The sequence below is a fragment of the Lithobates pipiens genome, unplaced genomic scaffold (assembly GCF_037356315.1).
Source record: "Lithobates pipiens isolate NorthernLeopardFrog02 unplaced genomic scaffold, aLitPip1_a1.2 Scaffold_28, whole genome shotgun sequence".
Lineage (NCBI taxonomy): Eukaryota > Metazoa > Chordata > Amphibia > Anura > Ranidae > Lithobates > Lithobates pipiens.
In genome coordinates, this window is record NW_027507789.1 from 31,076,236 (window position 1) to 31,100,409 (window position 24,174).

At 42.9% G+C, this 24,174-nt stretch overlaps 1 protein-coding gene across 1 annotated transcript in view; it reads left to right on the forward strand.

The window, feature by feature from the left end:
• LOC143935274 (arf-GAP with SH3 domain, ANK repeat and PH domain-containing protein 1-like) overlaps positions 1-24,174 on the forward strand; it is a gene marked incomplete in the record, with an annotated part of 307,045 nt that overhangs the window by 244,362 nt on the left and 38,509 nt on the right. Inside the window, 6 exon segments of the mRNA XM_077459017.1 lie at positions 1,052-1,215; positions 7,686-7,819; positions 10,443-10,534; positions 13,395-13,581; positions 20,737-20,822; positions 21,050-21,165. Coding sequence (XP_077315143.1) covers positions 1,052-1,215; positions 7,686-7,819; positions 10,443-10,534; positions 13,395-13,581; positions 20,737-20,822; positions 21,050-21,165 — 779 coding nt within the window.

The following is a 24,174-nucleotide window of genomic DNA, read 5'->3' on the forward strand; positions in this document are numbered from 1 at the left end:
TATGTATGTTTTAGATCAGGGGTCTCCAATCTTTCCAAGCAAAGGGCCGGTTTACTGTCCTTCAAGCTTTAGGGGGGGGCAGACAGTGGCCAGTGGGAGTAGAAAATACCTTGGCATCAGTGCCCCATCATTGTTTTAATGGAAGGAATAGTGTTACATTGTTTAGCAATGAGAAGAATAGTGTCCCATTGATGGTGTCAGTGGGGGAAATGGGGCTTCATCATTGGTGTCAGCTGGTGGAATAGTGCTCAAAGGGCCACATCCTGTCCTCGGGCTGCAGTTTAGAGAACACTGTTTTAGATCATCAGTAAGTATATTTTACATTAAACTAGCACAAAGATCTAATCCCTTGCGCAGAAGGGCCCATCCCCGGAGAATGAGGGGTAGCATTCTGGATCAAGCTGTGCTGCACAATGCTGTCTGCAAACAGGTTTACAGGCGGAATGAGCAAAGATATGACCCCCATCACTATGCTGCTGCTTCATTGTCCAAAGGCTGGGTTGGGTCCAGGCTGTGTATAACCTAATTAGGTCCAGGATCTGGCTGCACTGTTAGCATCATGTATCTACTGTATGCAACGCCTATTAGCATAGGTATGTAGGCATAAGACATGCCTCTGACAAGCCCCATTCCTCTTATAAGTGCTGTTTTAGAACTACTTTATAATGTTTAGATGTTTTTGGAGTTTACAAATGCAGCAATTTAGAAATTGGATGAAAAGTTTAGCGCTGGGAAACATTTTTTGATAGATAAGTAATGTATTTCATATAAACTATATAGATCAGACCAACGTGTGGGACAAATGTGGAGGAAAAAGGGACAGAGGGACTTTCTTTTGAATGAGGGACAGTCCCTCGAAATCAGGGACATTTGGGAGCCATGCAGTATGTATTTAAATTCTGTATTTACCAGTTTACATGGAGTTCAGCTTCACCAACATAAAAAAAAAAAAAAATCCACAGTATAAGGTGGTACATTTGGCACCTTTTTGTATTTTGAAGTTAACTTGGTTTAGAATGGAACTCTCCTTTAATAGATGATGTTGATTTAGGTGGATCTCAGTGCTTACTAACAGCAAGCAGGAAGCTTTGAACATGGCATTCCATGAAGCACGGCCCAGCGAGGAGAACAGCATTGAGGATCTCACTAAAGCCATCATAGAGGACATTCGACGAATGCCGGGGAATACCGTGTGCTGTGACTGCGGAGCACCAGGTGAGCTGGAAATATACACGGTTGTTATACATCCTGATTTCTGTATGCAACAATAAATATATGCAAGGTACAAAAATTGTTACTGGTATATGGATGGATCTGTGCATCAATTTAAAGAGCCATGAAACATAAGACCAGATGGTGTAGGGTGGGTACTCCTGCGCTAAAAGGAATTTGTGATGTATACAAAGTAATGGGTGCTGCATACACCGTATGGACCAAACTCGTGTCCAAATTTGTGTAGTATGTGAAGGGAGGGGGGTGGTGTTGCGCTACCTCTAGTATATTTTTTGGTATATTACCACGGTATTGCCAAAATATTAGTTATATATCCAGCAATAAACGATAAAGTGCATTTAAGTGCAAAAAAATCAGTGAATGATCTTAAATTTAAATAATTGAATAAATTGAATAGGTATGTTTAAAAACGCATAATAGTTTTAGAACAACGAGAGACACAGTAAACAATCTCTAAACAGCAAAAAAAATAAAATTATAGCTAAAGGTGACTATATCACTTGTGCAATAAATATAAAATATAGGTGAATGGTTCAAAAAGTGATAGATTGCAAACGAATAAAGCAAAATTGACTCAAGATATATAAGTAACGTATATACAAATAATTCGACTAGCTACATAAATATAAAGTGCGGTATTGAATTTTAGTCCTTGATCCAGTGTGCAAATATTGGTGCAAACGTGCAAAGGTGCTTCGCTGGAACACTATGTATAGCTATCTTGGTATTATAGTGACACTGTGCCTTTAAGTGCAGAAAATAAATCAGATCTTCAGTGTCCTAGACACCCGTGGAACAAATGGGTGATTACCTTACTGCTGTAAGGTATACAGCGTATAGCAGAGTAATCTTTAGGAGGAGGGGAGAGTCCCTTCAGCTCGGTTCAATCCTGGACTTTCATTCACTTTTAAGTGGAGCCAGGGGGATGGGGGGGAGAGAGGGGTGGGAGTAATCCTTTTCTTCCTCTCTTTCACTGGGTGCCTCGGATCATATCATTCTCGATATGCATTTAAAAGAGATAAAACAGGCCCACCATGGTGTAGTATTTTGAATGGAAAAGGTACTTTTATTTACATTTGTTAAAAACACTCACATTTCTGTAGCATAAAAAAGCGTTGTATAAACGAGCGCCGAGCTCGTGTCTCAATGCCTGAGCGTCTGTTCTGGTGTCTTAGTTAGCCTCGGGTCCTACGCGTTACGTCACGGCACGTGACTTCAATCCTTCAACCAACCCACTTCCCGTGAGTACAGGCCTCCTTAGACATGTCCCCGGAGGCATGTCATGACACCGACCTTGGCTTAGAGTACTCCTGGATAGGCCTTAGTCCACCACCACTGCAGTGGGGGAAGCACCCTTGATGTCAATGGACCATTTTGAAGACTACAGATGAAAAGGTTTGTATAATTGGATTAAACTAACATGGTGGGGATCCAAAATGCTTGAGTAGGGCTTTAACATGAAAATAGTGTAGCACAGCATCCCTCTCCCACCCGCTTCTCCTCTTACCCCAGACACTTCTCCTCCTGATAGGACAGGGTGGAGGGTGTGGCATCACCACCCCAGCTCGTTCAATAAAAGAACACTTGGTATTCATTCATGAAATGCAAAGCATTTTCTGAATGGCGCCCAAACTGACTGGCCGACCTCCTGTGTTCAGTAAGCAAGAGTGCAGTTGCTCAACATGGGACGTGGAAGCAAGTGGAGATCACTGAAGTAGAAGTATCTACTATAGTGATTTCCACGGGCAAACCCTTTCACAGTGGTTCCCTCCACCAATTTTTTTTCCAGCCCCATAGCATCTCCCTACTACCCACCCATCCCCCACCTCACAGCACCTCCCTTGCCCACCACTCATAATGCCCCCCTCCCACCTATCTTGGCCCCCCACACACAGCACCTTCCCAACGCCCACCTTGCCCCCAACTCGCAGCTTTTTTCCCCCCCAACCATTTTGCACAGTGGTTCCACCCTTCTCACTGATCTCACCCCCTGACTCCGCTGAGACTATTTTCTCCACTCCAAACCTACCCATTGTGGAATGGGCGCATTTTTGCTAGTCTATTCTAGATCTGGATGTATGGCCGGTACACAATGGAATGTCTATTATGTGTGCTGTATGTGATTCTCCGGATCTGTGCTTATGTATGCATGGTCACTTCACTTCTCTTACACCCTGGAACTGATTTTTTTTTTGCCATCTGTTCTTATTCTATAAGTGCACTGCATGACTTCTAATATACCGTATTTATCTGTGTATAGCACGCTCAGGCGTATAACACGCACATTCATTTTTAGAGGGAAGTTTCAGGGGAAAAAAATTACATTTTAAATAAGGAACTTTGAAGCAAAATAAGGGTCAGTGCCCATCTGCAGTCTCACCATTGCCATCAATGCAGCCTCATCAGTCCACATCAATGCAGCAGCCTCTCCATTGCCATCAATGCAGCAGCCTCTCCATTGCCATCAATGCAGCAGCCTCTCCATTGCCATCAATGCAGCAGCCTCTCTATTGCCATCAGTGCAGCAGCCTCTCCATTGCCATCAGTGCAGCAGCCTCTCCATTGCCATCAGTGCAGCAGCCTCTCCATTGCCATCAGTGCAGCAGCCTCTCCATTGCCATCAGTGCAGCAGCCTCTCCATTGCCATCAGTGCAGCAGCCTCTCCATTGCCATCAGTGCAGCAGCCTCTCCATTGCCATCAGTGCAGCAGCCTCTCCATTGCCATCAGTGCAGCAGCCTCTCCATTGCCATCGTTGCAGCCTGATCAATGCCCATCTGCAGCCTAGAGGGGACAGGGAGGGGGGCGGGATGAGCGCCGACAGATTACATACAGTGAGAATCTCCTATGATAGACAGAACAGTGGTCCAGTGGCGGCCCAGGAGATTACAGAGGGCGCCAAGTAAACAGGAGATTCTCACTTTATGGAATTTGACGGCGCTCATCCCGCCCCCCTTTCCTGTCCCCTCCGAGGCAGCTAGAATTGAAGTATTGGCGTATAACACGCACATGCTATTTGCACCCAATTTTCATGGTGAAAATGTGAGTGTTACACGCCAATAAATACAGTATCTGCTCAACACCTTCCTTTGTGTGCATTCCTATGCCTCCTTATTAAGCCATGCACCTATAATTATTTAACAATGACTTGTGCCACTCCCATATCACCCAGAAAACTTTTTTTTTCTGTGACTACTTTTGCAGTGCTTCAAAAAATATGAGTGAGAAAACTGGATTTTCATGGTGCCAACACAATAAAATAAAAATATGCAAAATGTTATTGAGATAAGTGTATATTTAAAAACAACAATTTCATTAAAATCATCATAAAGTATCCATGCAGCTATAATACATATGCAGTAACTTCTGCTCAACATGTTTCGCCAGTTACTGGCTTCTTCAGGAGACTTTTGAAGTACTGCATGAAAAGTCACTACAAATAAAAGACAACATATATGAAATTTAACAGTACACTCAAGTAACGCATCACGACATATATTTTAAATACAATAAAGGTACATCACTAATATACCCCTTATACAAATAAATGTACAAAAGTACAGCTGAATTGCTTGGGACACTTTCTCACCTGGGGATGCTCGGGAATGTTTAATAAATAGCAAATCACAAGAAAAGTAAAAAGAAAAGTGCACCAACAGGATATTCCAAGAGGATGGCCATAAACCATGGGGGGGGAATATAGCCTAGCAGGGTAACTGCCTAAAGAAGGTAAGGAATGATGTTTAAAGCCTATGAGGTTGCGGTCTTGTTGCCCCGGGAGTTTACTAATGGGGACACCATATGTTCATCGCTCATTTGAAGATGGTGAGAATAGCCAACGTGTTTGTTAATTCCTAATTTGTTTAGTTATGTCATGGGCAGGGGCGGACTGACAATTCTCTCTATTGGCTGAGAATGTACTGGAGAGGTGGGGCAGCGATAATCTCAAGATTTTTAGACCAAAAGGATGTCGGTAAGGGACATTTCAGAGACAGATGTAAAAGAAAAAACACAAATTTTTACATACTGTCCCTGGTTTTACTGAGGCTGGCAACCCTGATAGGGGGCACCCTAGTGGCATGGGGCCCTCGGGCAGTGCCCGAGTGGCCCAATGGCCAGTCCACCCCTGGTTATGGGAAACATAGGTGCATTTATGAGCTGTAGGTCGTCCCTGTGGGGAAATTTACTTCTGTTGAATCTGGGAATTTCGCTCTAAACTTTGATAAAGATAGAGGGGCCTGGCAATCGATCTTTATTTACTGTATGCTTTATTGGTGCCCTTTTCACCATCAAGACAAGAATGGCTGGTATAGTGTGGGTGTTTTTTATTAAATCTATCATAATGATATAACATCAACTTATGTTTGTGCTTGGTTCTTATTATTTCCCTGCTGGGCTGTATTCCCTCCGTGTGCCGGATTCACATTTCTTTTGATTTCCTGTTTATTAAACATTCCTGAGCACCCCAGATGAAAGAGCCTCCCATGCGATCTAGTTGTATTTTACATTTATTTGTAGAGTGATATACCTTTATTGTATTTAAAATATATGTTGTGATGTGTTACTTATGTGTATTGTTACATTTTGTATGTTGTCTTTTATGTGTAGTGACTTTTCATGCAGTAGTCCAACAGTCTCCTGAGAAAGCCAGTGATTGGCGAAACATGTCAATCTGAAATTACTGCATATGTATTATAGCTGAATGGATGTTTTTTATGAAATTGCTGCTTCTAATTCTAAACGTATCTTAATAAAATGTTGAATATTTTTATAATATTGTGTCGGCACCTTAGAAATCCCAGTTTTCTCTCTACATATTATATTTTTTGAACGTTTCTGTAAGGGACGTGGGGCCTTTGAACCTCAGGCACCAGGTTATCTAATATAACTACATTTGCAGTATTTAAACTAAAACAGAACTTCATTCTTTCATATAAAACTACTGCACTTTCCCTTAACAAGCAGGTGTACTCTTTTCAGAGAAGTCCAAAATAAAGCTGCTCTCTGTTTTTCATTATTGCCTTTATTCCTTTTCTCATTGTAGATTAATGATGCTTTTTCTGCCTTTGTATTTCTTCATTGAAAGCTGCAGTGCTTCTTATACCATTGGGAGCATTATCCTATTTGGGTAATTTGTGCGTTGGGAAAGGTCTTTTCAGTCACATTCTACATCAGGCATACACGTGTGACAGTTAAATTGCAATGATGACTCTTATTTACAAGTTGCACTCGGGAATTTCACTGGCAGTTGTTCCATGAGACCTAACTATACTCTGCTGCTGCAAGAAATAAATTATCAACAAATCTGTTAAAGAATTATTCCAGGCATGGCTTTTTTATACATAGTTTTCTTAGTCCTGCCTGGACCATAAAATACTATATCTGCCCAATGCCACCGGTAATCACTATAGTAGATACTTCTACTTCAGTGATCTCCACTTGCTTCCACTTCCCATGTTGAGCAACTGCACTCCTGCTTACTTAACACAGGAGGTCGGCCAGTCAGCTTGGGCGCCATTCAGAAAATGCTTTGCATTTCATGAATGAATACCAAGTGTTCTTTTATTGAACGAGCTGGGGTGGTGATGCCACACCCTCCACCCTGTCCTATCAGAGGACGCTTTGCATTCATTCACAAAATGCAATGCATTGAATGGCACCCGTGCAGAGCAGCTGAGCTCCTGTGTTCAGAATTCAGCAGACTTGGCCGTTCAGCTCAGGACCCAGAAGCAAGTGGAAATCGCTGGAGTAGCAGTTGGGCCAGGTATGGTATATACTGTACATAGTTATATTGGTCCTAGCTTGAACAATGTGTAGTAATTATGTATAATATAGCCATACCTGATGTTCATCTTTAATCGTACAGGACACAGGCTGAGTATTCATAGACCCTGGGTTATAGGCTGGTACTTTTAGGTGATTGAATGCTGGAAAAGACTTTGTGGACACGCTCCCTGGGCAATCCCCCTATAACCCTACCCTACTCTGTACAGCTTCAGTTTTTTGCTAGTGTCCTAAGGTGATGGATCTCTTCTCCCTTTATGGACAAATCATTCTTGGCTTAACTAGTTTGTTTTATCTTTTGGATTCTTTAGTCAACAATTTAGTCAACTCTCTTTAATATTCCAGTACAACATAAGAAGCAGTGCATCTGGATCGGTGCAACCTCGGTAATATCTTGGGAGATGTAACTGGACCCCTTGCAATGGGGGATGGCCTGTAGTGTTTCTTCAGGCACTGGATCTTGCATGGAAACTCACCTTATCGCTGGCAGCAATGTATATTAAGTTGTACCAAGGAGTGCAGTACTTACGTCAAAACTCACATCACCATATATATCTATCAGAAATCGTAATATAGTCAATGCGCATTAAAAATAAAGCATAGATAGAAAAACAAGTCCGTGCAACTAACTGTTGGCTTGTTTCTGAGATGTATTCTTTTATTTTACCAGATCCAATGTGGTTATCCATCAATCTCGGTATCTTGACGTGTATTGAATGCTCTGGTGTCCATCGAGAGCTTGGCGTCCATCACTCCCGAATCCAGTCACTATCATTGGACAAACTGGGAACCTCAGAGCTCTTAGTAAGTAAAGAGGACCCTGTTCTCCCTACTGGTGGTAAACCCATTATTGGCATGTTAATGTCATGTGCGCATATCCTAATCTTACAGTACAACATACAGACTGAATGTAAAGAGACCCTGGGTATACGCTGCTACCTTCAAGGGATTGGGCACTTGCAAAGCTTTGCCGAATACACCAATCACAAAAAGCATTTAATGTGCATAGACATAATGTGTCTCAGCCCCAGAAAAGGTATCGCAGAACAAAAACAACCAAATTGCCCAAGGGACATTATGAACCCCTTTTTTGAATTAAAAAAAAAAACATATTTTATTCAAGGCAAACATCCTAAAAACTCACAATGAAGTATAAGGCTGCACACCTGCGTTTTTTTAAAGCTCCTAGTTATTAGCATTTCTTTCTCCTAAAAGCTAATAGTATTATCCTATAGGTCCATGCACACTACTTTAGGCTATTAGTGTTTTTTGGGCGACAGCATCTAGGAGCAGAAAAAAAATAGTTTTTGTAGAGTTCCTTGGAGCATTTAGCAGCCGAAAGTCACCGTCCCCCCCCTTTTTTTTTTTTTTTTTTTTTTTTTTTTAAGGAACTGCAAAAACGTTAACAAAGCGTGAACACTCTTAAGCACTTCTAAAACACTACTACAAAAAGCTAGTGTGCATGGAGCCTAAAAGTTATGCTTAAATAAACATGCATGTGCATATAGACGAGTGATGGCAAACCTTGGCACCCTCGTCCAGTGTAGTTGAGCATCATGGGAAATGTAGTTCCAAAACATCTGGGGTGCCAAGGTTCACCATCACTGATATAGACCATTCCGTGGATTTTTTTGGTTGACATAGGTTCTTTCATAATTCTCTTCATGTGTTTTGCAAGTCAACGCTTGCATCATCAGGAGATAAATGTTTGCAAGGAAGAGACCAAGTCGTTAAAAAAAAAAAAAAAAGGGAGACACCACACACCGTATACTTACAAATCCACTACTGTAATCCAAAACAAAAACTTGGCATTGGTCCTGATGCAAAGTAAGTGTGATATGCCAACTGGTCCACACCATCTTGGCTGAGACTTGTGAAAGGGACAGATTGACCAAAGTAGATCACAAAAACCCAAAAAGGAAGGGGGGCGGCAACCCGCGCCGAAGCTAGAGGAACAAAAAGCCACGATGAAAGACAAACACACAAAAAATAAATAAATAAATAAATAAGCCACATTGGGAAGATATAACCTATGGAGTAGTTGGTAAGTAAAAACGGTAGAATGAAAGATAGTAGGATTAAGCAATGTCTAATAGTTATTTTATATATATATATATATATATATATATATATATATATATATATATATATATATATATATATATATATATATATATATATATATACACATACACACACACACACACATGTATTAGACTGTGAAGTTCAAAAAGGGGGAGATAAAGATGAGATTAGAATAATGATGAAACGGGGAAAGAGAAAAGAGATTAAAAAATATGAAGTAATATCATGATGAAGGAGAAGAGGACAAAGGATCCATATTGCTGAGTGAATTATCTGTAGCACTGTGCTTAGACATAGGGTAAAATTCCTTCCAGCAAGACAAAACCAGCAGCAGTACTGCCAACCACGTTTAAATGAGGGGCTTTATACCCTTAGTTGTACATCCAATAACCCTACCTTGTCAGCTTTTGTAATTTCGGTAAACTTTAAGTGAGGCACGCTATATTTTTGTATTTATATTCTTTTTAAATTACATACGTTTAAAGAGGGATTCCACCCAAAAAAAAAATATTAAAAGCCAGCAGCTATAAATACTACAGCTGCTGACTTTTAATAAATGGACACTCACCTGTCCCGGGTTCCAGCGATGCCGAGGCCGATCGATCGCTCGGCCCTCGGCTGTTGCCCCCACCATTCTAGGTGAGGGAATTAGAAAGTGAAGCCAATTGGCTTCACTTCCCGGTTCCCTACTGCGCGAGTTGCGCCGCGCAATAGGAAATCTCCGCGCTGTCACTGGGACCCGTGTGTGTCCCAGCAGACAGCGCGGCAGGGCAGGAAATGGCGTAGACTCCCACGGGAGTCTATGCCCGGAAGTGGGTGTAAATACCTGTCTTTGACAGGTATCTCCACCCCCCTCCCCCCTGAAAGGTGTCAATTGTGACACCGGAGGGGGGGAGGGATCCGATCAGCGGAGGTTCCACTTTAGGGTGGAATCCCGCTTTAATGTATGTATTCCGTAGGAACACTTCTGAATCGCATGTGTTCATGATTTCAGCATGGATTGCTCTCCTACTACAGGAGTTGACACTTTTTATCTACTATGTATTGACCAGCACTGAAATCGCAGCTGTGACAAAAATCCAGTCCTGAGCCTCAGTGGGGGCTGCTGGTATATTCTTTCAGGGGGGCGCAAACAAGCCCCGCACTTAAACTGCTGAACAAATGCTTTTTTATTCGCAGTGAAAACGGACATACAATTCGCATTGAACATTAGATGTGTGAATCCAGTCTAAAGGTTGATTATGTGCATATGAATGGTACATGTTACAAGCATTCAGAAATCCGGGTCTATGAAAAGCGAAATCTTGCTTTATCCTTCATCATATATGCTTTGTCTTTTCAGCTAGCCAAAAATGTTGGTAACTCTGGATTTAATGACATTGTAGAGGCCAATCTCCCTTCTCCGACAATCAAACCCACAACAGACAGTGCAATGTAAGTACATTACACTCTAATTCACTAGTTGATGATATCATTCTGATTCTTTTTTTATTTATTATGGGATAAAGTGTACATGATGGATTCTGGTGGCTAAATCACTTAGTAGTTTAAAATAATTTCTCTGAGAATTCTTGGAGTAAAATGTTCCCTTTCATACTTCCTAAATGCTTTCTACTACACATACTGTACATGCAAAACATTTTTTTTACAAAAAATGGATCCTGCTCCTTTAAAGCATATTATATGACACAGCGATTCTGGGGTGTGTGTGTGTGTGTGTGTGTGTGTGTGTGTGTGTTGTATAAAAAAAAAAACCCGTATATACCTTATCTGTAAGCAGTCACGTGACGTGCCGGTTCTCTCCTCCTCCCCTCCAGACTGACGTCAGCAGGGGAATCTAGGCCCCTCCCACTGCATCTGTCAGACAGGGGAGGAGAGATGTCACATTTTTTTTTTTTTTTTTGTACAACACACACAGGGGGACAGATCGCTAGGAGACCAAGTGGATTATATAAAGTAAAATGTGGGTTAACAAACCCTTTAAATAGATATGACTTTATATTACTCTATTACTATAGTACGCATTGCCAGTAGTCGGTGCTGCTGCAGCTCAGTACTAAAGCAATTGGTTTATGCAAATAATGGAAAAATAAAAAAATTTCATAGCACACAAGTCGCTCTACAGAGTTCACATTTGTGCTTTTGTCCAATCTGCACTCACTGGTTTAAATCTAAACCTGATAACAAGCAGTGCTTGCTCTGTTTTATCTGTTTTATTTTTTTTGCCTTGGAGCTAAATCTCACTTCAGAGATGCTACAAGTAAACAAGAAACTCTGCTGTTTACTTAGTTGGTTGTGTTATATCTGCCACGCAGGCACAGAACATTAAGTAAGTAAAGACATACACAGTAAATGTTCTCCTTTTCTCTTTATAGAGATCATGCAGCCATAGGCCCCATACACGCTATTAGATTTTCTGCAGATTTTTGTCTTCAGATTTACCAAAACCATGTAGTGGAAGGGTCCGCCTGATTGCATACAAATTGAATCTCTTAAGGTTTTACCTCATATTATATGGTTTTGATAAATCTGAAGACAAAAATCTGCTGATTTTTTCCTTCAGATTTACCAAAACCATATAATATGAGGTAATCAGGCAGACCCTTGCACTACATGTTTTTTGTGCTCTTCTGTCTCACCGCTGAATCCCCTTCTCATCTCTCCCACCGCTGTACCTCCTGCACTTCTGCCCAACCACTGTACCCCCCTGAACATCTGCTCCACCGCTGTACCCCATTCTTCTACCCCGCCGCTGTATCTCCTGCACATCTCTCTCACCTCTGTACCCCCTGCTCTTCTGCTCCACCTCTGTACCCCCCTGCTCTTCTTCTCCACCTCTGTGCCCCCCTGCTCTTCTTCTTCACCTCTGTGCCCCCCTGCTCATTTGTCCCACCAATGTACCTAATTTCTCCTCTGCCCTGCTACTGTACCCCCTTGCACAACTTCCTCACCTCTGTACCCCCCCTATTCTTCTGCCCCACCAATGTAATCTCCTTCTCATCTAGTCCATCACTGAACCCCCCCCTGCTCATCTGCCTCATCACTGTAACCCCCTTGCTCTTCTGTCCCACCGCTGAACCCCCCTCTCATCTCTACCATCACTGTACCCCCTGCACATTTGCTCCACCATTGTACACTCCTGCTCTTCTGTTTCACCACTAAACCCCCCTCCCCCCTTGCTCATCTGCTCCACTGCTGCACTCTTTTCTCATCTATGATATGCACGATATGGAGTGGTGAGAGGAAGCAGAGTTGACACATCCACCTGTCCTGGCACACTCATCCTGCTGATCCAACTCTCGCATCCAGCTTGTATGTGATGTCACAGGCATCTGGAATGGAAGTGCAATGATAAGCTCAGGTCAGGGGAATTTTCTGAAAGCAGTGGGCCTGTGTGCAAGAGCGACCCCCCCCCCCCCCCCCCCCGCAGCTAAGAAAAAGTGTGGTGCCCCGCACCGCAGAAAAAACGGGTGTGATTTTCATTGCGATGAATACTGGCTGTGGCTTAAAGGGACACAGAATGCCGGGGTTCAGTAGTAAGTGATGCAAAGTTCAGGAGTCAGGTGTAAGTGACGCAGAAATCAGAGGTTGGGAGTAGGTGATGTAGAGGTTGGTAGTAGTAGATGATGCAGAGCCGAGGGGTCAGTAATAAGTAACACATACACACAAACGCATAAAAAAAATATATATATATTATATATATATATATATATATATATATATATATATATATATATATATATATGTGTGTGTGTGTGTGTGTGTGTGTGTGTGTGTGTGTGTGTATATAATATTTTTTTTTTTTTCAACAAAGTTGAGAAAAGCTCAACAGTAATTTCACAAACTGTCCCCTGACCCTGATTGTGGTTTTCTCAATCACAGTGAAATCTCTTCTTTCTGAGATTTGTGATGGCAACCAAGCAAGTCCTCTTCCTCCAGATGGTGGGTGGGGTTGAAAGGACTGTGATTGGGGTTGGAAGAACTGTCTCCCTAGCAGAATTGCGCCCAATCTCTTCCCCATCACAAAAGCTGATGATCCCAGCTACAGCAAACAATGTTTCCCATCTTTTACAATGTGTGGGGGGCACAGTGCAGGTGCAGCATGGGAAATAGTGAGATTGGAATGCATTAATGTCTCACTGCCACTTCCCTGCACTGCTCTGCTGTTGGTGGGGGCAATAGGCTTCGCGTGGCACAGGCAACACCAGTGCCAGGAGTTGCCTACACCCTTGCTTTATTATATATACAGTATTTATATGTTTATGTAAAGAAACCCTTTGTGTTTAATTATCAGGGTCCAACGAAAAGACTTTATAAATTCCAAGTACGTACCCTGGTTGTACACAAAGAGAAGCAACACTCACCCCGTGGCACGACTGCATGAACTTCAAGAGGCTGTGCAATTTAAGGATGTATTTGCACTGATCCAAGCCTATGCTGAAAAGGTGGATCTAACAGAGCCAATTCCACAACCAGCACAGGTAATGTGTGAATATTATAATATTGACAGATCATTTTAGATGCACTGCGTTGTATCTTTAAAAGTCAAACAATTGTGACTTTCAAAGATGATTGAAAGTCAATTATCTAATATTTCTAAAATAAGATAAAAAGAAGAGGGCGGATCAGGGGGGTCCTTATAAAACACGGGGCCAGACTGAAGAGACAGAGGACTGAAAAATTGGATTCCCTACTTGCGAAGCTTCATGCCACGGAACAGACGCATAAAACAGCTCCGTCGCGAGCCCTTAGCATGGAATTGGACGTTCTCCGCTCACAAATCAATGACCTCCTTCAATACAGGGCCAGAGCTGCGCTGCAGAGATGTAGGCGGACGGTATACGAGTCGGGCAACAAATGCGGGCGGCATCTCGCTCAGACCTTGAAAGCGCAGCGTTTGGCCTCCTATGTTTCGGAGGTCGTGACCCCGTCGGGACAAAAACGGTCGCTACCCCTACAGATCTCACAGGAGTTCAAGAACTATTACAGCTCTCTGTACAACCTGTCCAGGGTGCCGCCGTCACCTTCCGCTATCTCGCAGTATCTTGCCGAGTCCAAAATGCCATCCCTGCCTCCGGAGGTGCGTGACACCCTGGAAGGGCCCATTATGTTGACTGAAGTACAAGCGGCCTTGAAGAGTACGAAGCCGGGTAAAGCGCCAGGCCCAGACGGGTTGACTCTCGCCTACTATAAAACCCTGCTCCCAACCCTGGGGGGCCCCCTAGTGGACCTCTTTAATGGGCTGGGGACGGAGACCAGACTTCATGTCACCACTCTGCAGGCGCATATCTCGGTTATTCCCAAAGAAGGCAAGGATCTGTCCCAATGCGGGAGCTATCGCCCGATCTCCCTCCTGAACTCGGACCTGAAGCTTTTTACTAAGGTTTTGGGCACGAGGCTGCAACAACACCTCCCTCAGTTGATCCACCTGGATCAAGTGGGTTTTGTTCCATCTAGAGAGGCAAGGGACAACACCACGAAGGTCCTTAATCTGCTCCACATAGCTTCCAAGACCCAGACCCTGAGTGTGTTCCTTGGCACGGATGCCGAGAAGGCATTCGATCGGGTTGAGTGGTCATTTATGTTTGCCACTCTTAAATATGTTGGCCTCGGAGACAAAATGCTACGCTGGATTTCAGCAGCCTACACAAAGCCAACGGCAAGGGTCCGAGTGAATGGGATGCTCTCTGATGTGTTCCCTATTGCGAATGGTACTCGTCAGGGCTGCCCCCTGTCCCCCTTGCTGTTCGCTCTGACCTTGGAGCCCTTTTTGTGCCATGTCCGTGATAACGTTGCAATTAAGGGAATAGGGACCAAGGAGACTAAGCATAAGGTGTCTGCATATGCCGATGACCTTATGTTCTCATTGGCAGAACCTGAGACTTCTCTTAAGACCCTTTTGCAGGAATTTCATGTATATGGCCAACTTTCTAACCTGCGGATAAATTTTTCGAAGTCCGAAGCCATGGGCGTGGGGATACCACCTGCACGGTTGCAGCGTCTAAAAGTCTCTTTTACGCTGAAATGGTCAGATACCGCCCTGAGGTATCTGGGCACCTTTATTCCCCCTTCCATTTCGCATCTTTATAAACTTAATTTTCCCCCCTTGCTGAAATCGGTACAAAAGCTATTGGATGGTTGGGTGGGCGGTATGCACTCCTGGCTAGGCCGATGTAATATTCTTAAAATGTCGATCCTGCCAAAATTTCTCTATCTATTCCAGGCCCTCCCGATCCACATTCCCAGAGCCTTTTTTGGGCAGGTTCACTCAGTTTTCACCCGCTTTTTGTGGGCGGGCAAACATCCACGCCTGCCCAGGACCATGCTTTCCAACCCCAAACATCGGGGGGGTTTAGCACTTCCGGAGATTCGGAAGTACTATTGTGCCGCCCATCTCAGTAGACTCCTAGACTGGTGCCGCCATAAAGACACCAAATTATGGACGCAGTTAGAACAGGACCAATTTGAAATATCATTGACAGGCAGTCCGTGGTGTTATGGGGACTTACCTATTGAGCTTAGACGTCACCCCCTGATAGGCAATACTGCTAAGCTTTGCTCACTCCTTTTGACTGACCCGGACCTGTCGACATCTGACGCGCCGGTGCGGCCGGTGATTGGCCATCCGAATTTCACCCCGGGACTCGGGGACAAATGTTTCCGGGACCTTGGTAGACAAGGTCTCTTCCAAGCATCCCATTTTAGTCGATTGGGAAGGTGGATGACATACGCGGAACTGACGGACCCGGGGGGCCCATACCGCCTAGACTTTCTACGGGCTTCCCAGCTATCCCATTTCCTCCAGAGCATGCCGCCACCACCCAATGACTCACAGAGACCCCTTACTAGCCTGGAGAAGCTCTGCACGGAGACCGGGACCCTCGCCCACGCATTGTCTATGGCATATGGGATGTTGATTGAACCCCCAAAAGATTTCCAGCCCCCATATCTTGCTAAGTGGGAAGATGACCTAGCGGTTACCTTCACAGACAATCAGAAGCAACAAATACTTAATTATACCCACAAATCCTCACTTTGCACCAGGCAACAGGAAACAAACTTTAAAATTATCTCCCGCTGGTATAGAACCCCCGCTCTCCTGCATAAGATTTTCCCGGCGACCTCAGACAGATGTTGGAGGTGCCACTCAGACGAGGGCACCCTCCTGCATATATTCTGGTCCTGCCCCCGATTACACAATTTCTGGAGAGAGGTGTGGCGTATTACCCAGACATTCACTGACAGAGAGGTGCCGTTTTCACCAGCCTACTTTCTTTTTCATGTGACGGGTATTCCTGCCCGGAAATATGGCAGATCCGTGATACGGCACCTTCTGGTGTGCATACCTCTCAACTGGAAATCCTCGAACCCGCCAACTATCGTTCAATGGCTACACAAGGTGGATGACATTAGTCGACTGGAGGACCTGATCCTCACCAGCCAGCACCGACAGGAAACGTACTCTAAAACGTGGCAGGCATGGAATGCCTTCAGGTTTTCCACTGAAGGTCGGGCTCTCAGAAGCGCTGAATGACGACCTTTTTGGGATATTGATACAGTACCCTTCTTACCCACCCTTCCCCCCCTCCCCCTCTTTTTTGTTTTTCCCTTTCCCCACTTCCCCCTCCTTTATTGGCCTGTCCCTTTTGCCATGGTACACCCTTCCTCTATGGACCTCTTCCGGTCCCTTACTAACCCTAGGAGAATCACCGTAGGGAGAGTTTAAGATTACAAAAAAAAGGTAAAGAAAATAAAAGAGGGACCACGTATGCATGGACAGACGCATTGCTGCCCCCCCACACCTAGACAGGCTGTTCATCCCCTTGGAGGAAGCGATGTCGGTCGTGGGAATTGTGTGTGTCTAAATGACCCTACACTCTAGCCTTATCTAGTGGTGAAACCTTAATGACAAGTGTTTTGTCTGCATTGGTATAGATATGTTGCCGTTTGTTTTCCTACAGTTCTACTGTTATCTATACTTCTGATTGTACTGATCCATGTATCCTGGTCTTCTTGTATTAAATAAAAAATTTGAAAAAAAAAAAAAAGAAGAGGGCGCACCAGCCTTGTTCATTACCCCAAGATAACTTATTAATAAAAACAATTAAAAAAACTACAAAATGTGGAAAATTATTGCTTGTAACTGTTTGTGGGAACCGACAGTCTCCAGATAGTAGAATCAGGACCACTGTTGGCTCACATGTTTCGAAGGAGTACCTTCTTCCTCAGAGCCTACAGGCTCTGATAGCAAGGGGAATGTCTTCCCCCTTGTTATCTGGAGAGTGTCAGTTCCAGGACTGATTACCACAAACAGGTGGCTTTTACAAGCAATAATTTTCCACGTTTGTGAGTCGTTTTTTAAATTGTTGTTTTTGTTTTTTTTAAATAAATTTCACTTGGGATAACGCACAAGGCTGGTACCCACCCTCTTCTTTTTAGGCCCCTTTCACACTGAGGTGGTGTGGGCATCGGCGGTAAAGTGGCGCTACTTTTTGCGGTGCTTTACTGTTGTTTTAGTGGCGCTATTCAGCCGCTAGCGGGCGGTTTTAACCCCCGCTAGCAGCCAAAAAAAGGGGTTTTGGGGGTATAGCTACGCTGCCCCATTGAGTTCAAAGGATAAGAGTGATCATTTTCGATATCTCCAAATAGCTCATGCTTATCGATGTCAATTTTTAGGTCAACCGGTTGTGTTAGACTACTCTGAGCTTGAATCCATCCTTCGGGTAAAAGACCTGGAGAAACCCATGTCTCAGATTTATGGGTCCCTGCTGGTTGCTGCCGTCCCCGAGCTGTCCTCCCTCCGCAGGAAATGGGTGGGGGACATACCGGAGTTAGATGACGACGACTGGAGGGAGGTTTGGGACTTTCCATTCTCCCCTTTGGTATCAGCCAGGGACAAACTGGTCCAATACAAAATTGTTCACAGGGCCCACTATACGCCCCACAGATTGCATCAGATGTCGCCGACGCATTCCTCGGCGTGCTGGCGATGCTCCTATCAGCCAGGAGACTTCATTCACATTTTCTGGACTTGTCCAGCGATTGAAGGTTACTGGAAGGAGGTTCTCCTGGTGATCGGCAAGACTACTAAGATTAGTATCCCTTATGACCCTAAATATTGCCTGCTGTGGCTAGTGGAGCAGATGTCGATCCTCAGAGCTAGGAAAACACTTATATCCTTGTTATTGTATTATGCACGAAAGGCCATCACCATGACATGGAAGCAATCGTCTACCCCCCTCTATTAAATTCTGGAAAACCCTGGTGAATGCTAGTTTACCCCTCTATAAGGCCACCTACTCGAGCAGGGGTTGCCCGCAAAAATTTGAGAAGGTGTGGACCTGCTGGTTGGATGATAACACTACGGCAACTGATGTAGTGTTTAATCCATAATTCTTCATTAAGGTCATAGTGGGACGATAGGTTGACCCAATTGTTACTATGATAGTCTATCCTGTATGTATAACACTTAGCAAAAAACCCCCTGTAATACCCTCTCCCCACATTGGGGTATAGCTAGTTAAGGTTGTGTTTGTTTTAAGTTGCCCTGCTGCGGCCTGTTGCTGCATCAGGAACAGATTGTATGTTATGAGAATGTGTCCTTATGTGGCCGGTTGCCGCATTTGGAGGCTTGCCCCTGCGTGGGTAATGTTTGGCCCCTGAGTGGGCAATTTGTATGCCTTTGAAAACTCAATAAAAAATATAAAAAAAAAAAAAAAAAAAAGATAAGAGTGATGGAGCGGTGAATACACCGCTCCAAAGATGCTGCTAGCAGGATTTTTTTTACCGTCCTGCTAGTGCACCGCTCCAGCTCTCCGGCTTTCACACTAGAGTGAAAGGAGCTGCTTTTTTCAGGCGGTATTTTTAGCGATTTAGCGCCTGAAAAACACCTCGGTGTGAAAGGGGCCTTAAGATATCCCCTATTCCGGAGGGCAGCAAGGCTAGAGACACTATCCCTTGAGTCATAGACCACCCGGTCATCACACTAATGCGCAAGAGTGTTTTTTACTATTATCTAATATTTATAGTCTGTGCAGTTTTTTGAACAAGTCTTATTACAGGGTTCTGGCAACATGTGGTCTTCAAAAGATGAAAGCACTTTTTCCCTCCCCTAGTCGTATAGGACCCAGGCACTGCGTCGCTTTAACTGACAATTGCGCGGTAGTGCGACGTGGCTCCCAAACAAAATTGATGTCCTTTTTTTTCCCCCACAAATAGAGCTTTCTTATGGTGGTATTTGATCACCCCTGCGGTTTTTATTCTTTGCACTATTAACAAAAATAGTGACAATTTTGAAAAAACGCATAATTTTTTACTTTTTGTGATAATAAATATCACCTAAAAATATATAAAAAACATTACATTACAATACATTTTTTTCCCTCAGTTTAGACCGATACGTATTCTTCCACATATTTTTGGTTAAAAAAAAACGCAATAAGCGGTTATTGATTGGTTTGCGCAAATGTTATAGCGTTTACAAAATAGGGAATAGTTTTATGGAATTTTTATTAATAATTAATTTTTTACTAGTAATGGCGGCGATCAGCGATTTTTATTGTGACTGTGACATTGTGGCGGACACATCGGACATTTTTCACACATTTTTGGGACCATTGTCATTTATACAGCAATCAATGCTATACAAATGCACTGATTCCTGTGTAACTGACACTGGCAGTGAAAGGGTTAACCAGGGGGTAGCAGTGTAGGGGTTAAGTGTTCCTAGGGGTGTGTTACTAACTGTGGGGGGGCTGGGCTTTATGTTAGTGAACACTGATCTCTGCTCCAATCACATGGAGCAGAGATCAGAGTCACTTGTTGCTAGGCAGAACGGCGAGATGCTGTTTACAACGCCCCGTGAGACGATCGCGGGTATCCCCGCGGCGATCGAGCCCACGGGACCCACAACCGGACTCACAGGGGTCCCGTCCGGCACGCAAGTGCACCGTCGGCAGCGCACACGCGATGGCAGGGCGGCATTTAAAAATGGACGTACCTGTACGCCAATATGCCTGCCCGTGCCATTCTGCCGACGTACATCGGCGTGCGCTAGTCGGGAACTGGTTAAAAAAACTAAAAAATTAACAATAAAATTAGACATGCTATCTGCCAATAGAACTTAACCATAAAGTACATTCTATGCATCCTAAAAAATAGAAAATACACCAAATCAAATCATTATTCAACCAAAAAAATGTAAAAGCAATAACTCCAAGGCCAATAATTAAAAACACGCTATCTCCTCCGATTCCCCAAAATGTCTGGTTGACAAACGGCCGATCAGATACAAAATGAAAAGCACGAAATAAAAAGCGCGAATCAACACTCACCAAACTTCTACTAACACGAAATTAGCAGAAGGAGCCCAAATGGTGGCGCCAAAGAGCTGAAAAACAAGATAGTACATCACTACATTCGTATTTGTTGGCCAACAATTCATTGCCATTTGTATGCAAGACCAGTTTGGGCCACCGCCCTTCAGACAAAAGTCCACGGTTTTGTTGGCCAACAATCCAATTGTGCACACATGGCTGTACTAATGTTTCATGAGACTTTAAGTGCACCTACAGCCAGCCTATTGAAGTTAAAATTGCATGTTTAATTAAGATATTTTTTTTTTTTTGTGTTTGAAGGAGGCTGGTGAAACCATTCTTCACTTGGCAGTTTTATTGTCAGACCGTACATCTTTACACATTGTAGACTTTTTGGTGCACAACAGGTAAGCGGGTCGCTCTTCCATTTTACCTAACATTATCTAAAAGTGTTTGCTTTTTATATCTGAATAATCAGCATATTGCACTGTAATCTACATATACAGTATAAGTCAGTGTTTAAATGCATGACAATGCACATTACAGCTCTGTGAGATACAAGTATGTATTATAGATATATCAGAATTTACATAGTATTGATTTTTATTGCTAAATATTTGCACTGTTTTTCTAGTGGGAATCTAGTGAAGCAGACAGTTCGAGGCAACACTCCTCTCCATTACTGCAGCTTGTACAATAAAACAGAGAGCATGAAACTCTTCCTGAGAGCCAAAGTCAATATAAAGATCAGTAAGTGTCCACTAGATGGCAGTAGATCAGTACTTATATTACAATCCTTGTGAGTTCTTAAGGGGAAACTATGTTAGCTGTGGGTAAAAAAAAAAAAAAAAAAAAAATACATTCGGTTATGTTTCATATCTGTAATTATATGTTTATGTCTGTGTGTGTGTATATGTATACACAACCCCAATTCCAAAAAATTTGGGAGGATGTGTAAAATCTACATAAAATTAGGATGCAATGATTTGCAAATCCCATAAACACATATTGTATTCACAATAGAAAACATATCAAATGTTTAAGATTAAAAATGGACAATTTTAGGACAAAAAAGGTAATTTTGAAATTGATGGCAGCAACATATCTCAAAAAAGTTGGGACAGGGCCATGTTTACCATGGTGTAGCATCCCCTCTATTTTTTAACACTCTGTAAATGTCTGGAAACTGAGACCAGTTGCTGGAGTTTTGGGAGGGGAATATTGACCCATTTTTGCCTGATATAGAATTCCAACTACTCAGCCATCCTGGATCGTCTTTGTCATATTTTACATTTCAAATATTTTCAATTGGTGAAAGGTCTGGACTACAGGCTGGCCAGTCAAGCACCTGGACTATTCTACTACAAAGCCATGCTGTTATCATAGATGCAGTATGCGGTTTAGCATTGTCCTGCTGGAATCTGCAAATCATCCGTGAAAAAGAAGTCGTCTGGATAGGAGCATATGCTGCTCTAAAACCTGAATTTATCTTTCAGGATTTGTGCCTTTCCAGATGTGCATACTGCCCATTCCATATGCACTAATGCACCCTCACCCTTATACCATAAGAGAGGCAGGCTTTTGAGCTGAGTTATGTAACGTTGCTTCGCCCTGTGGCCACTAGGGGGAGTGCGCCCCCGCTCACCCCTCCAGCCGATGCGAGTGCCCGACGGTCTCGATCGCAGCTGAGTCACGGAGAACCCGAAACTGTGCGTTCAAACACACAGTTTCCGGTTCTCTGAGGGGAGAACTGACAGACCGTCTGTTATCTCCCCTGCACAATCCCCATTCCCCTTCAGTTAGAATACAAACTAGGGCACACTTAACCCCTTAGCACAGATCGCTATATTAATGCCAATGGTCCCAAAAATATGTCAAAATTGTCCGACGTGTCCGCCATAATGTCGCAGTCACAATAAAAATCGCAGATCGCCGCCATTACTAGTAAAAAAAAAAAAAAATTATAATAAAAATGCTATAAATCTATCCCCTATTTTGTAGACGCTATAACTTTTGCGCAAACCAATCAATATAAGCTTATTGCGTTTTTTTTTTTTACCAAAAATATGTAGAATACATATTGGCCTAAACTGAGGAAAAACATGTTTATATATTTTTGGGGGATGTGTATTATAGCAAAAAGTAAAAAAAAAAGTGTTTTTTTTTTTTTTTCAAAATTGTCGGTCTTTTTTTGTTTATAGTGAAAAAAATAAAAACCGCAGAGGTGTTCAAATACCACCAAAAGAAAGCTCTATTTGTGGGGGAAAAAGTATATCAATTTTGTTTGGGTGCAATATCGCACGACCGCGCAATTGTCAGTTAAAGCGACACAGTGCCGAATCGCAAAAAGTGCTCTGGTCAGGAAGGGGGTAGAAACTTCCGGGGCTGAAGCGGTTACATAAGCGTTGGCCCAGAGAAGACGACGCCGTTTCTAGATCATGTTCAGATATGGCTTCTTCTTTGCATGATAGAGCTTTACCTTGCATTTCTGAATGGCATGGCGAATTGTGTTCACAGACAGTGACTACTGGAAGTATCCCTGAGCCATGCAGTGTTGTCCATCACACAATCGTACATCTTTTTTTTTTTTTTTTAATTCAGTGCCTGAGGGCCCGAAGATCACCGGCATCCAATATTACGTAATGGCCTTGTCCTTTGCGCACAAAGATTTCTCCAGATTCTTGTAATCTTTTACTATAGATGATGCTATATATTTAAAGCTGTTGCAATTTTACATTGAGGAACATTATTGACAAAGTAGTCAATTGATTATACCCAATCATGTTACTAGGGCTGTGACAATTAACCTAATTAGTTGCAAAATGTTCTTCCAGCTCTTCCTTGTTAGTACCACTTTGCCAGCTTTTTGTTGCCCAGTCCCAACTTTTTGTGCTGCTGTCATCAATTTTAATATGACCTTATTTTTTTCTTAAAATGGTACATTTTCTCTGTTTAACCACTTCAGCCCCGGAAGATTTTACCCCCTTCCTGACCAGAGCACTTTTTTTGTGATTCGGCACTGCGTCGATTTAACTGACAGTTGTGTAGTCGTGCAATGTTTCACCCAAACAAAATTGGCATCCTTTTTTTCCCACAAATAGAGCTTTTTTTTTTGGTGGTATTTGATCACCTCTGCGTTTTTTATTTTTTGCGCTATAAACAAAAATAGAGCGACAATTTTGAAAAAAACGCAATATTTTTTACATTTTTCTATAATAAATATCCCCCAAAAATATATAAAAAAAATAATTTTTCCCTCAGTTTAGGCCGATACGTATTCTTCTACATATTTTTGCTTAAAAAAAATTGCGATAAGCGTTTGATTGGTTTGCGCAAAAGTTATTGCGTTTACAAAATGGGGGATAGTTTTATGGCATTTTTATTAATATTTTTTTATTTTTATTTTACTAGTAATGTGTAAAATCAGCGATTTTTATCGTGACTGTGACATTATGGCGGACACATCAGACAATTTTTGACACGTTTTTATGACCATTGTCCTTTATACAGCAATCAGTGCTTTACAAATGCACTGATTACTGTGTAAATGACACTGGCAGTGAAGGGGTTAACCACTAGGGGGCATGGTAAGGGTTAAGTGGGTTCTGGGGAGTGTTTCTAACTGTATGGGGGGGCGTGGCTACGTGTGACACGTCACTGATCTCTGCTTCCGATCACAGGGAGCAGAGATCAGTGACGCTGTTACTAGACAGAACGGGGAGATGCTTGTTTACATTAGCATCTCCCCATTCTTCCTCT